The sequence below is a fragment of the Parasteatoda tepidariorum genome, chromosome 10, assembly GCF_043381705.1.
Source record: "Parasteatoda tepidariorum isolate YZ-2023 chromosome 10, CAS_Ptep_4.0, whole genome shotgun sequence".
Lineage (NCBI taxonomy): Eukaryota > Metazoa > Arthropoda > Arachnida > Araneae > Theridiidae > Parasteatoda > Parasteatoda tepidariorum.
The window spans coordinates 62752332-62768860 of NC_092213.1; the positions used below are offsets into that span (position 1 = coordinate 62752332).

Consider the following 16529-nt stretch of genomic DNA (forward strand, 5'->3'; position numbering starts at 1 on the left):
AATTTCCGTACCAATTACTATTTTTTACAGAGCTAAAAATAATCATGCATTAAAATATATTAATTTAATGAGTAAGACGTAGATGAATTTTGGCTACCAATACTAATAAATAGTTTAAATATTAACATAGTTACCAAGTACTGAAATAGCAATCTCACCAAATAATAACAAAAAGAGCACTTGTCGGACAATGTTTAAGTAGCTGTTTCACAAAACTGCCCACTTATTTTCTTTCAAATTTATTGCAATACTTATATTTAATTTTCAAAAGACTTTCAAATCTGTAAGCTATAGTTAAGAAATCCTTCTAATGTTTTCGCATAATTACTTTCCATTAACAATTAAAGATAATAGATTATTCAAAACTCAAGTGACGCGATAATTCGCAGTCTTGAATTATTCCGCAAACGCAATGATAAATGAGATGAATATTAGAACTCCTCTCTATGAGGGGCGGGAATCTATTTTATCGTATATGAAATCTTCGCGGAATGGTAACAGCTGGTTGAATTCAAGACAGCTTTGGCAGTTTCCAGTGCTTTCAAAATCGCCAACCCTTCCCGTTAATCAACAACACAATTTGGCCGTTATCAGATATGAGAATATTTAATTATTTCATAAATTTGACATCCATAAAATAATAGTAGTCTCAACGAAAATTAAGTTCTGCATTTCGGCCAACGTGATTCTAAAAGTATTACTTATAAATAATGTGTATAAACTTAATTATAAATAAAGGTTTCTTTTTTCAATGAAGTAAAAAGTGTAGCGCAATAAATTCTTTAATGCCATTTTTTCCAGAAACAAGGTAATATATTAATAAATAATATGTAGTAAAAGCTCGATATGGGGAAACATCTCAATCCCAGTGAGTTCTATTTTTATTTTCAAGACTCTAAAGTTAAATTCACCGAACTTTTCATTGCAGACTTTTATTTACGTTAAATTAAATTACATAAAGATTTATTTTCTGATAATATAGCCAGTTTATGCATACATATTTATTAACTTATGCACGTTAAATTCTTTTGCAAATTCTATTGTATTTAAAGAGCAATATTTCTCTGATAAAATATATTTACTGCATTTTCTCCAAATATGTTATTTTATCATGTATCAAGGTATGATTTATCTATATTCATCAATTATGTCTTTCATTTTTCAAAAATCAATTATTGTACATATCAAATCATGTTTTATCTTCATTTTTAATTTAAGTCTACCATCAATATTTCTAGTGTTATGAAAAAACGCCAATTTGTCATATTGAATTTTTTCATTGTTTTATTATTTCACAAGCAAACGGCTTGATTTTTTTTATGGCTACCACAATGTTTGCCAAATCAATGTTTTTTACCTTACTGTATGTAATTTAATGATGAATGGGATAGGGGTCGCCTCGCGGCCCAGGATCCCATTTTATTTAAATAAAGAAAGAAAAGCTCGATATAACATTACAAGAAGTCCGCTATTGCGACAGATTTCCAAATCACCATCAAAAAGCTAATATTAAAGAAACAAAAATTGTGTTTTATAAGAATTTAAAAATTACTAGTTTTCCGTTATAGCGACAAAACATTTTTGAGGGAAATAAATTTTTCTGCTGTTCAAAATATCAAAGTTATATGAAAAAGGATGAAACGGAGGAAGATTTTTCATTGGGTCTTGTATCCATGCAGAAGACGGAAAACGAACATCATTTCTCCCTATTTTCTTCTTTCAATCTTAATCTTTTATGTTAATAAGGCAAAATACGTGAGCAATCTCCAGAGTATTCCGCAAATATAACGACAATTCCATCTGCTATTGTGAATGGCCATTATAACGAACTTTTACTGTACGTTCCATGCTATAATAACTATGTTTTTTTTTTAACCTAGACTTAACCCGAAGGTACCGGAAAGAAATATTCACTTCGTTTAAATACATAAAAGAGCTTGGCCAAAAATATGCAAACATTTTTATACTAATTTCATGTTAACAGGTTTTCTTTTAGCAGCAAATGTTTTTATAAGACTGCTGACATAATTTGTAAGACCATGCTTGAAGCTTTTAGAAATGTGTAATTTTTACCCGTGCAAAATTTGCTTGAAATAAAGAGAGGAATTAATAGCTTTAATACCAGCAATTTTGAAATCATGCTAGAGGAACGCAATATTTATATTAGAATGCTTTTTTTTAGTTATAGTGGTTCTGAAAAAAGAAAAAATGCTTTTAAGTTCCTATGCATTTTGGTCAAACCAAATTTAGCATGATTAAAAAGGACATCATTCCTAAAAGCTTCAAGCATGCGCCAACAGTTTTAACATGCAAAATCTTCCAAAACATTTGTTACTAAAAGAAAGATCGTTTACATAAATTTAGTATAGAAGTGTTTCCATATTTTTGTCTGACCCCTGTTCATATGTATTGCCACTTTTCTTATCATCTTGAACATTGACAATTTCTAGGTTTCCCTCAAAACTCTTTGTAAAATTGCTACCTCCTTGTAAAATTGCTCAACTGTAAAATTGCTACCTCCTTGTGCCTCACTCTCTTGAATATTCCAAATAGTAGTAGAAGTAACCTCACACATTTTTGAACATTGACAGTTTCTGAACATGTTTGCATAGTGTTTGGTTCATATTCAGTGTCACTGTTGGAACATAAATCAACAACTTCAATGTCTTTCTTTTTGCCCTGAAAATCTCCATAGTGATAATTTTCACCGTAGGCATACCGCAGTAACCGGTTGTTAATATGATTCTTATCAGCCTGCCATGGCGCAAATTTTTCATCCGATTTCTTGAAGTTTCTATTGGTTTCTTACTAGTTTTTTACCAGTGTTTTAATGACTCCAAATTCCAGAACTTGTCTGCACAGAACCTTTATTTGTTTTATGGCTATCAGATTTTCCTGACCTCTTCTGATTATTCCATGCACCGTTATTTCTGTTTCTTGGAACTGCCGATTCTGAATTTTCCCAGTTTGAAGAATATGAATCACATTGATCCCAGCCTGCTGTAATGTTTCTTGAGGTATTATCATCATCATAATTATCATCTTCCTGATCACTTCATGTTCCACCTCCTCCTGTCCTCCTTCTCCCAAAAATAGGGAAATAGTATCGTCGGATACAACATGATAAGGGTGGAGCCAAGTGCCAACTCCTAGTGAACGAACTATACCTGCCAACTTTCATTCTCTTCGATGACGATTTTGGCAAGTGGTAGTAATGTAACAAACAAATTACAGGCAGAAATATTTTTATATTATGATAGAGCTTAAGCAACGTGGAATATCACTATGTATTAATATATATGCTTAATTAATTTGTGTAAAATGTTTGTTCCCGACCATGTCTTTGATTGCCCAGTCATACTGGCGAAGCTCTTCAGGATCCATCTGATCCCCCGCAGCAACTCCTCTATTCCATAGAGATTATTGATGTGGCCAAATCTGTTTTGGATACTTTTGGACAAATTTAATTTTCCTCGCACTATGGACAAGGCAACAACAACAAAATGTTTGTTAATGTTGTACTAAATTTATAAGACCAATAGTTAAAGAGAAGAATCAAATCTTACTATCACATTAAATATAAAGAAAATCTTTGGGAAAAGCAGGAAGGAATGGCAGCAATTAACACGTTTTTTTCTCCAAAGGATAAGGATTGTTAACTCAAATTATTTCAGTGTTCAGTGTTTATCTTGGATTAACCCTTTGGATCCGATTTATTTAAATTCTGAATAAAGAGGAAACAACCAAAATGAATACCTGGTAGTAAGTTTTTGATTAAAAAAGTTTTTTTTTTGTTAAATAGTTACCAAATATAATCTGACACCTTCACTAAATGCTTTGTCATTTATAAGTTGTGGTAGTTATCAATCCATTATTTCTTTCTGAAATAAACTGACAGCAAAATACTTTAGCCACCACTTTTTATTTATTGATAATAAATGCATGACGAGTCTCACTCGTCAAATGTACCCAAAGGATTAAACTAAACAAAAACGAGTGAGTTACCCAACTTATCTATAATAATATCTATATTCGATTCATAAAATTGTGATACTTCTGAACCGAATCGGTTGCGAAATGTATTAAAATATCCAAAAAATACTACTACTACTTTTTCTAAAAAGCTCTTTTCTCGTTATTACAAAATTTGAGACAGACAGGCTAACGGTTAAAAGAAATGTGTCTATTAAAGTTAAAACTTTCCAACTTATTTCCTAAAATTAAACATTATCAAAATGCCCCGGTTGTTGCACCATGTGGTAGTTATGTGCGTTTTTTTGTTATCACATTAGTAGACACCATTTCGTTTTTTAACTAATCATGTCTACAAGGATTCATTAGAACATAGCTCAAATCTCAAAGCGCTACCGCGAAGCGGCATTAACACGTTGAGCGCCGCATCAACCATCGGTGACTGACTGGACTTTCCATGGCCGCGAAAAACAGCTGACTGACAGCGTATAACATGATATAGAACTATAAAAATTACGCTCTTTCAGAGATGCCAACTGCTCCGGACACGCCAAAATACTTAAAAAAACGGTAAATAACTACTAAGTAAATTTTGCAAATGTTTGACTATTTTTGCTTGCTTTTTAAAAGATATAGCATGCACAGATGCCAACTTGCTCCGGACAGTAAACATATATTTTAAAGTGGTAGTTTAACAATTGTGATTCTTGGTTTAATAAATTCAATTTAGTAGATTTTTAATCACCACTATTTCTAGATAATTCGTTGGGTTCTATAATTCACCACTTTATAGTATTTATGTCATGCTACACCTTTTAAAAAGCAAGCAAAAATAGTCAAATATTTGCAAAATTTACTTTGTAGTTATTTACCGTTTTTTTAATTATTTTGGCGTGTCCGGAGCAGTTGGCATCTTTGAGCATGACATAAGTATTATAAAGAGGCGATTTATATAAGCCTACGAATTATTTAGAAATAGTGGTGAATAAAAATCTACTAAATTGAATTTATTAAACCAAGAATCGCAATTGATAAACTACCACTTTAAAATATAAAGTTGCTGTCCGGAGCAAGTTGGCATCTCCGCTCTTTTATGGAATTGCAGAAAATTTATTCAAAATTTATTTAATTATTGCGGTTCTTGGTTTAAAAAATTCAATTTAGTAGATTTCTATCCACCACTATTTTTAAACAATTCATAGGCATATATAATTCACCACTTTTTTCAGTTATCTCACGCAAAATCTTTTTATAAACTAGCAAGATCTGTCTATATTTGCAAATTTAGTTTGTAATTATTTATCGTGTGGCCTGACGGCTAAGTTATGTAAAATTAGCGTGGCGTTCAACGTGTTAACTGATTCATCGGATTTTTCGAAACATATAATGGGGGAATGTGCAGATTTCTAACTCAGATAAAATCTTTCTGCTAAGTAGTATATTGTGGAAATCACGAATGTATTGATATATCAATATTTGTCTCTTGTTCGTCACTGTTTTAAAAATTTTAAACCCACGTAAACCCTCTTACAATTCAGTACTAAGCAAAAGTGAACTACTTGCAATAGGCTCTATTCGATTCATAATGATATGCAATAAATAACATACAATAAATAAAGTTCAAATCTTGTCATTAATCTCTAAGTATTTAAACCTTCATCTTTAGCAGCAATAAAAACATCAAAACATTCAACAAAACTTTCTTAATACATAAAATAACTAATTAAAAGCACATTTTTCTTCAAAATGAATTTTATAATATTCTAACGGAAGTTTCCTTTTCATAAATAGAACTACTTAAATCTTTCTAAATTGCAGCAATAAAACCAAACTGAAGCAAGCGTGAATGCTTACGTGAATACCAAAATAAATAACAGTCGTGGAGTGCTTTCATTTGAAACTACCCTCTCATATTTTAGCATTAACTTCCTCATGAAGTATAAAATTAATGAATAAGTGCATAACCAAGAAAACCTGGAATTGACCTATGAATTTTAATCACTTTTCCTACCATTAATTTTGTCTACTCTAGTACGTAGATGATATCCGGTGAGCACATAGGACGCGTGTTATATATCATCATTGCCCGATTAAAGTTTTCAACATCCGGTCATGGTTCATTAAAGTCTGGTTCATTAATTTAAATCTTTCAACGATGTGATTCCGTGAGAAGGGAAAATTTGACAGATTATACACTAAGCTAGAACCCTGTCAGCAACTAAGCTACCTTCTTGTTCATACAAGACATTAACCCTTAATTGTTAATCAGGGGTTGAGTTTCATCGATTAAAAGTGTAGTTTTAATGCTCGGGTTGTTCATCTAAAAAAAACTTCGACATTAATGACGTTGTTTAATTCTTTTGAGCCTTGCATCTATTAAATATAATAGTCTCAAAAAGAAAAAAAATAGTCACACAAGAGTTTTATTTTGAGGATCTATTTTACAGAAATGAGATAGCTCTGACTGCCATAATATATAAATAATACAATTGTTTATTATTGGATCTGAGTTGAAATACTAAAATTAATTATTTTAAAATGCGCAATTTTATTTGTCAAAAATGGGATATTCTGAACACAAAATATCAGGATAAAAATAAATATATAATATTTTTTATTAGGTATATCATATAAGGGATATATTTCTATCAAATAATTGGTAAATTTTAACAATTCCTACGAATTAAGACTCATTTATATATTGAAATATATTAGAAAACGCAAAGGTTCGAAAGAGTCTCATAGTGAAAGCAAGCCTCTCTCAAATTATTGTAACGAATTAAATCTGTTTCCATTTGATGAGAAAAGAGATGCCACGGGCGACCAAAAATGCAAAAAGTGGTGGCTTATATAAGGCAAAAATCAATTACTAGTGATTTGAGCAACTTTTATAAACATATTTGTTTCACTTTATTATTGAAAGCAAATAAAGATAATGCTTTCGCTTCAAATATGAATAATTTGTAATGTTAGCCATTTAAAATTACGACTGAATAATTAAATACATAAAAACGAATTCAGTTTCTATTACTACTTCTAATATTTTTAGTTTCCTGTAGCATCCATGCTACCACTTTTTTCATAAAAGTAAAAGATAATGTGGGATAATTCTATTTTATCTCACATATGACGCATGAACTTAATTAATGTCTTTGTCAAATAAATATTTGTCAACATATATATATATCTATGAATCCAATATATTTTATTACCAAATTTAGATACATGAAAATAGTTTTATTCATATCGATCTATATTAAAAAATCGTAAAGGCCACCGTCGCCGCTGTTTCGGGTGTTCAACTAAATATAACATTTTGTTTTGCTACGCAAAAAATTATAAGACTTAGGGACGAACACATTTGGGTGACGAACATTTAGGAAAAACAAAAAATTACCATGTATTTCTTAGTTCGAAAAAAATTAATATTCGATCCGGAGCACTATAGGCCACAAAAATGCAACAGCATAGTTTGAATTTGGCGTACTGAAAAGGCCATATTTGTTTATGAACCTCTAACACTAGTTTGTTTGTTTTTTTAATTCCAATTTTTTCTTAAGTTATTGCAGTTTTTAGTGGGTTTTTTTGCGAATTCTTCTCACTTTTTTTTTTTACTTTGCAGCAAATGCTCAAAATCTATAATACTTTGAAAGTTTAAATTACGAAGGTGTGTAGAAAAATGTACAAGGGGTTGAAATGAAAAATAAAATATAATCATTAATCAGTTCTTAAGTTATTTATAAACTTGTAAAAAACACCATTTTGGTCGATGTATCTGTTTGCTAAAATGCAACTACATAGCTGAAATTTGACTTACTGACGAGACTATTTTGAATTTTTAACTTAACAAGAGTTTTTTTTTTCGATAAAGTTTTATTTTTTCGAAAATTGTTGTAATTTCTAATGGGTTTTATTTTGCACTTTTATGTCTTTAAATAGTAACTATTTATCCACTGTTGCAGGAAGATTTATTTTTCTAGATTTTTCTCGTGATCGATATAGATCTGAAGAGGAATTTTACGTGATACCAAGCGGACTATATGATTTTTAATGAAATCAAAAATAAGAGAAAGGTTAAATGTTGCAAGGTATAAATCTTTATATTAATATTGAAATTATAAAAAAGACTGAAGAGGAAAAAGAACTGTTTTCTGTGCGAATTGTTATGTGATATAAGAATATATACAATAACAAATAAAATTACTTCCGTTCTATTATTTCTTTTTGTGTCTCGCTTTCCTAAATTAAATTTTTTTTCCAAGTGCATTTGATTATTTTTCAAATCTAACTATCCTTTTATTTCGTTACTATTAATATAGTACTAAAATAAGCTGAGATAAAATTCTAACAATTCTATATTTTATAAACGAACAAAATTATTTTTTATCGAGTTTCAAGGAAAAAAAAACTTTGAAGAAGATCTAAGGGAAAGAATGGCTTATGTCCAAGATTGTGAGAAAAAACGAATTTGCGTACGGACAGAAACTGTTTTTCTGCAGAAAGGCCCATCTTCCTCTTCACTGTGTAATAACTTGTTTCCATATTATTGGTTTGCTTAGATTTAATACTCTTCAAAATGCAGCAAACGGAAATCTTATCGTAATTTTTGTATAAAACTGGCATTGACCGTTCTTCCCTCTTGATCTTCAATAATGAATGAGAAATAACCGCGAGGGTTGGCGAGAGAAACAAACAGGGTCAGAGCCTCCTAGCTTATAAAAAAATTGTGAAATTGTAATAACTCCACACTCCGGAGCATTCGCCTTCCAATGAGGTGAACCGGGTTCGAATTCCGGCGATGGCTAGTCGATACGAATCCGCATCCGGCTTGCACCAACCACAATGCTGACGTGAAATATCCTCAGTGGTAGACGGATAATAGGTTAGAGTCCCCTTGCCGTGAGGCTAACCGTAGGAGACTTTCGTGGTTTTTCTCTCCATGTAACGCAAATGTTGGTTAGTTCCATCAAAAAGTCCTTCACGAGGGCAAATTTCTCCCAATACTTAATCCAGGAGTTCCCTTGTTTTCTGAATTAGATTCAAAATTACAAGGATATGGAGTTGAACATTAGTAGTCGTAAACTTGTTTGAAGATCCTAGCAGGCGGACTGCTAGAAAAACTTTGGAACGCGAAAAATTGATGGAATGGCAGGTGAGATGAAGTGACAGCTTTACAAAGGGAAGGCACACATTCGAGCTCCTCCCGAAAGTTCAAACGAGGAAAATCATGGGGAATTTCTTTTTAAATCAATTCCTAACTAATCACGGCTGTCATGGACAACATCAGGCCAGGTTTTTGGGGAAGCTCAGCTGTGCCGTACCTTTCAGCTTGTTGAGGATTGGGAACATATATTAATCCATTGTACAAATTTAAAGCACATTACAGAGAAATTTTTTCATTCAAAAACAACCTATGAGTTTATAAAGCAGCATTGGTTAAACCCTAAAATAAAAAAGGGAATTGAGGAAATAATAAGAAAATTGTTTAGTAACAAGGCACCTCCCTGAATCCTGATGGCCTCTTGCTGCCTATTGTTAGGAAAGATACACTTTAAATCACGGCTTTTTGATTACCTGTTATGATTTGATTTTTACTTGAATTTTCTCATAAAATGTTTTTTGCGCTTTAATTTCATGCTTCTGTCAATCTCTGCCCCTATGATTCTTCATTTTGAAAATTTTAATCACTTGTGTTCCTAGAGTATGCATATATGCCTTTTTTTGTTTTTAAAAAAAATTCCTGGAATTTGATACCTTGTGCCAGCTGTAATTATATTCTGAGTTACAAGCATCCTATATTTCACCATGTGAATGTTTCCTGTTATTAACTTTGCACCCCTACTGAAGATGCGGCATCAATATCTCTTCTCATTGTTACTGTTTATTTTCTTTGTTATGTTTGCTTTCATATAGTTTATTTCTAAGTAGCACTGTTTTCTGGTTTTCATTTTTAATATTCTACCTATTTGTTAAAACTCTAATTTGAAAATTTTAAATATGATTGCTTATGTAATTGAACTGTTGTGCGCACTTTGAACTTTTGGAGTGTCCCCGGATGCCCCCTTTCGGAGGCGGGACGGGGTTAAGCTTGTTATTAGTAATCGTAAATCCAAAATTAGGCTAACGACGGTTATAAAATAAAATATAATCATATAATATATTTTTGTTCTTATAATCTCTTTTATTTAGACCTCGCCATTTTGTAGCTCCCTGCATAAGTAGTAATTATTTTTTGTTAAATTTTTCATGACAAAACAATTTACCATGAGAAGTATTCTGGAACGACTGTCATCCACCCATAGGCTGTTCCATAAGGCAGCGATTAATATCCCATATAGTGCTAGAGTCGCAGCATTTCGGGGATCTATCCACGATCTGAGGAGAGGTACACTGCCCATTGTCCAGTCACAGCAAAGGTCGTTGGGATTAAGGAGTAGCCATCCGTTAAGAGCCACCAAATAATTAAAAGTCAGTTGTCTTGTGGGTGTCTCTGAAGCTGCTGCCGGGTTGTCAAATCTGAAATAAAACTTTTATTGTAGTTTAAAAAAAAGTTATTATTTTAAGATTTTTAAATCATCACCCACAATGTAGTACGTTGCAGTTGATGCATACAGTAAGTAGTACGTTTACATTTAAATTGCGTGAATATTTTTCTCTGTAAGCACCTTTAATTAAACATAAGAAAGATTTTCGATTTAAAGATAGTTTTTTAAATTTAAATACATATTTTGGCTTAAAAGAATGTTTAGTTTTCAGGAAAAATCAATTTTAATTTTTTTGAAAAAAAAATCTCAGATATTCTAAAAAGAGGATAATAAGAAAATATTCCAAAGCTACACTACGACAAATGAACCTTAATAAACCATACAGACCTTAATAATTTATTTGAAAGAACTACACTGAAAAATCGAAACTTATATTTAAGCACTATGCTGTTTCTCTAACGCAATCAAAGGTCTTAATGTAAGAACCTGCTAGTTTTTTTAATAATTATTTTCAATTGTAAGGAAATACAAAAGATAAGAGAATACAATGCAGAGAGGTAAATTAAAGCAACTATCGACAACAATATGAAATTAACAAAGTCATTGAATATGGAGTTTTCTAGGGCGACACCATCGGCTAATCTTTAGCCCTGAAGTGCTTAACATTGAAGAATATGGTTCATGGGTTGCATGGAACGTAAAAAACATTAGCAAAAATTCCAATTTTATGACAATCTCTTTCTGATAACATTCGGACAAGCCAAGGTTGCCAGACATTGGCCTCTGCAAATTAAGTGCGTTTTTCGTTTGACAAAAGAGCACCACAAGGGGGAAAGTACGTCTTAGCTCAGAACTCCACGGATTGATGGCAGCACCAATCATTCGTGAGGCCACTTCCTAAGTTTAGACATAGATCTAAAGGGAAAGAAAATTTACTTCTGATCCCTATACTCTTGAACTGTTCAGCTACCGACCACGGGACACAATAGCACAGATGTTACAAACACGTGTATCGCATGTACTCGAGGGATCTTATCGGAGTCAAGGATCGAAACCCGGCTCATGCAGGCTAGACACCGATTCTTTAACCATTGGGTTACCACAGCCTTATGAAGATTCTAGCAAAGGCAAAGCAGTCGAAGTAAAGCACCCGCTTTTTGTCGGGAATGATCCGGTAAGCAAGCAAGTTCCTTCAGCCCTCTAACCAGCAATTTCAATTGCTAAAGCACATTCCAGTATTGTAGATCACTTAGCCGATTATAACATTACCCGGGTACAGGTTCCGAAGCCGAGAAAAATTACTGATCTAGGGGCCCAATTCTGAACATCGAAAGGACGTCCAAGAAATGTGTTATGCTGTAATAGGACTTTTCAAATATTGTTCACCAACAAAAATGTATTGGTCTCTAGTGTACTGTTACTAACTCTAAACTATCAGCTACCAAACTATTTTTTTTTCGGTTATAAACACTAAATTAATTAATTTTCTATTTAACTCAAATCCAGCGTAAATTTTGAGACTGTTGAAATCTTTATTTAATACTTATTTTTACGAAATCTAGAAACGTTAGCATAAAAATACTAGAAATGATGTTTTTCTACATTCATTAACCTTAAACTAATTTAAGCTCTTTAATTATAAATAAAATTGTAGATGTCTGAATTTAAAATACTAATTTGATTTTTCGTGGAAATTAATTAACAAGATTCATTTTCCACTTTCTTGACTTTTAATTTCTTTTCCCGTTATCATTTTTCATTTTTGAAAAACGAGAGTCAAAGTTAATTTCTTTTCGATCTAATTTGTCATTTGATTCTAACAAGAGCTTAGAGCTCGTGTTTCTAAAAGATAAATCTAAAGTGTTTTTTTTTTAATAATTGCATGGGAGGAAAAGTTCTACAAAAGACTATTTTTTTCCCAATTTTTTTTCCTTCCTTTTTCAGAGTTTTACAAATCTATGCTATAAACGACTTAACTGGAAATAAAATTAATTTCAATAATTTAAAATAATACATTTAAAATAACGTGTCGTCTGTTTGGTCTTAAGCGAAGCGCCATCTGTTGTAATTGTTTCGAACTAGTCAGTTGCTCTTGAACTCTTGTTTGAGCCAGTCGTGGCTACCATTGCAATAGTGCAATGATTTTGGTTTGATTATATACAATTGTTAAATAAAGTATTGTTTGTTAAACTTCTAGTATTCAATGAACCAGCGCATTGTGCACAATCGTGTACATCGTCTACATTTTAGTTTAGGTTGTGATTGAATCCTGAACTACTTAAGACACGATTAAAGAAAGTGCAGCTCGATTAGACATCTCGTGTTTAGCATGGGGTACTAATGAATCGGGACGAACCCCGATCCAAGTAGTGATGGGCAATGTTGAACTTACCATAACGGCTGAAGAGAGTAAATATAGTTCGTTCACCAGGAGTTGGCACTTTGCTCCGGCTTCATCACTTGGTGTCCGACGATACTATTTCGCTATTTTTGGGAGAAGGATGTGAACAACCTGAACAAAGTTGCTATTACCAAATAGCAACATTGTTCAACCTCGATCGTATGACAAAAATATTTATTTCGAAATCTTCCTGTGTATTTTTTTAACATTAAATATTTCATAAATTTGATGATATTTCTCTCTTTTCGGTGAATAGTTTGCCCTATTTGAGACATTTTGCTGGAAAATAGCAGTTTTAAAATATATTTAATTAGGTAGAGTAACGAACAGTATAATAGCAGATGATAAAGCGAAGTAAAAGAATTCACTGTTTGCAATAAGGGTTGTCTCATTTTCAAGCGCAGAGATGTTTCTCTTCTTACTCCCGCACTGAAATGAACTCTGCGTCCGAGGAGGTGGACTCGTGGTGAACGAACTATAACTTATACTTTAAAAAGCAAATTTGAATTAGTTTATCTACCTTTATTTTTGTTTATCGCTTAAATTATAAATATCCAAGTACAATAAAAAGGCTGCTAACTATAACGCTTTTTAGCTAAATATTTAAATGACTGATATGTATGTGAAGTCTAAATCTTCCATAATTTATGATAATTTTGCTAAAATTTTAAAGGTCTTATCCTGAGGTAATCGGTGCAAAGCGAGTTACTGCAACACTATTCTTTATCTCTCATAACAACATCATTTAAGGTTAAAAATCTATCTATAATATATATAAAAAAAGCTTCGCTATTTTTGGAAAGAGTTGAGGGGATTTATTATCGACTCTGTCAACCTTTGTCAATCAAATGGAAACCTCAAGACAATTTCTTAACATGTCTTATATACTAGTGATTTGGTATTTAATATTTATAGTGGTAGTTACGCCACGAAGTGTTATAGGATAGTTTGTGCATAACGAAGTGAAAGTTTTCACAAACTACTTGGAAGAAAATTTAAACACTATACTTGTTAACACACATGGGCGGATCGTGAATTTGTGGGGCCCTGGGCTGGAACTACTTTGGGGCTCTCCTAATAGCCATTTTGTCAAAAAACTGTTTTCTATAGTGATGTAGATAAGTATATATAAAAAAATAGGACAATAAAATAATTTCATTTATTTTTCTTATTTTCATTTGTCTATACAAACATTAACTGTACAACATTATTGCAAAAGAAATTGACAGGTTATGTGTAGTTATGTTATATAAATTATAAAGCAACCTTTCTGCATTTTGGTGCTACAAATTCCTTTATTTGCTCATCACATTGTAAGTCCTTCGTTAAATCACAATTTATGGAAAGAACTGATAAATGATTTAGTCGATGGTTCGACATTGTTGTCCTATATTTGTTTTCTATATATGACATCCTGGAGAAAGAGCGCTCAGCTTCACAGCTAGTGATTGGCAAATTTAAAAAAATCTTTAAGATAGTGTAGCAAAGTAGTAATTTGGGAAATCTTCAACTAATTTCTTTTCATAAATTTGCATAAAAATTTCATTACAAGAGGTGTAAGACTCTGGCTTAGACTGAAGTAAATAAGATTTTAACTGAATGCACTAAATGCTCGTCTACGTCATCTGGATAATAATCAACAATATTACGTACACTTTACAGATCTATGCTTTCCATATTTTTGTCTTGGAAATCCATTAAAAATTTGAATTTCTTTCTATACATCTCATAGACTTGGCTCCTTTTATTTAAATCCATTATCAGCTTATCCAGCACAACGTTTAGCGCGTCTCTTTCAAATTTTTCTGCGCCGTATACTGAGAATTTATCTGTAGACTTATCTGAAAATTTTGGAGTAATGCGTCTCTTGTTTATGTCATTGTAGTCTATTCCCACACTAGTACTTAATTTTTTAGCTTTCTCTTCGTATTCCTTTAGCTTCCGATCTGATTGGTACCTTATGTTGTTCACGAAGTCTTTTAATGATATAATTTACTTGTTGCCTTCACAAATAACTTGTTGCTTTCACGTGTCAACCACACTATTGATTTCTTATGTTCATTAGAATTTTCATGATTTTCTAAACAAGTTCCTATGTTTTTTTCCAATCAGAAAATCCGGTTGTGTATTGAGAAGGAATTTTAGAAAAAAGTTTGCAAGTCAAACAAAAAACACTACCAACCCTGGTTGAATAACATAACCAAGATCTTTCCAGTGATTGACCATTTTTCATTTTCTTAATGAAATACCTGTTTGAAAATTTTTCTGTTTTGTTCTTTGTATTTCTTTATTGAAGCTGAATATATATTTTTCGGTTTTTTATTATGAAAGTCAGTCATTTCATGTGAGAGTATGTCATTAATAAAATCATTATTTAGTAATTCCCACGTCCCCCGTACTAAATAATGATTTTACTAAATAACGTAAAATCATTATTTAGTAATTCCCTAAATAATGACGTCCCATCATTATTTAGTAACCACAAGCCCACGTCAAAATATTTCTCAAACTCAAACTTAAAATTCTCTAAATTTCTTTCCGCCTCGGTATTACTGTCCTCTTGCTGAATACCAATATAGTTTTCAGTGGGATCAGAGGGTTTCTGGTAGTCAAGACAGTTATTAGTAAACTAAACAAGTTTGTCACTTTGACGTCGTCCCCCATAATAGACGCGAAAAAATACACTGACCAAAAACAAGCGACAAGTAATTCCCCGTTCCGTTCGATAGACGAGCACATGCATGGGTTGATTGATCTCAGGGTTGCCAACCTTATAATATATATATAGATATTTTTAATATTAGATATTTTTTGTAATTCGAAATATCACCTATTGTTTCCAGTGGGGACTGGGGCCCTTTCTATCCACGGGGCCCTGGGCTGCAGCCCAAAAAGCCCTTAAATAGATCCGCCCCTGTTAACACAGCTGCCAATTTTGCCCGCTAATTCTTCACTTTCCATTATTGTGTATTAAAAAAATGTAGTTAGGCATATATTACAGTTCGTATAGTTCTAGAAATTATTTTTTAAAAAGTGGGATCAACATCTTTTTCATGAACAAATTATTTACTCCAAATAAAATTTCAAAATATTTTGAAAATGTATAAGATAAATTTATGTCGACTTTTGGCCCGATTGTTTAAGACTAGTTATTAAATAAGTAGGGAACCGATTATTCGGAACAATCGGGACCATCGCTATTCCGGATAACTGATTTTTCCGGTTTTCTCAATCGCTACAAAAAGCCGTTTTTTTCATTGTTAAACCCAACTAAAAAAAAAAATTTATTTGGAAATAATCTTAAAAATAAGAAAAAACGATGAAGTATTACACTAATGTTTATTTCCAAAATGATGGTAAGGTAAACATCTTTCAAAAAAGAAAGAAAAATCCTGAAATCTTATGAGGAAAAAAAAATTTTTTTTTTTAAAATGGCGGAAAAATTTATCGAATTTCGTTCCGGTTTTTTGGTATTCCGGATAACGGGTTCTGTACTGTAGTTTAAAATTATCCAGACCTTGTTTGCATATTGAACGAATAAATTTATGTCGACGCCAAACTTTTGATTCAAAACATTTTCATGGTATACAAAAAAAATTTCTGTTTACTTTTAGCCCTACTTTTACAAGCCAACAAATAGTTTAAAATTATTAAGATTCTGTAACATATTG

At 31.9% G+C, this 16529-nt stretch overlaps 1 protein-coding gene across 1 annotated transcript in view; it reads right to left on the reverse strand.

Annotated features, from left to right (window-relative positions):
- The window catches only part of LOC107453034 (protein O-mannosyl-transferase Tmtc3), a 105264-nt gene that overhangs the window by 61016 nt on the left and 27719 nt on the right, over window positions 1-16529 (reverse strand). Inside the window, exon 8 of the mRNA XM_016069693.3 lies at window positions 10236-10488. Coding sequence (XP_015925179.1) covers window positions 10236-10488 — 253 coding nt within the window. The remainder of the gene's footprint in view (window positions 1-10235; window positions 10489-16529) is intronic.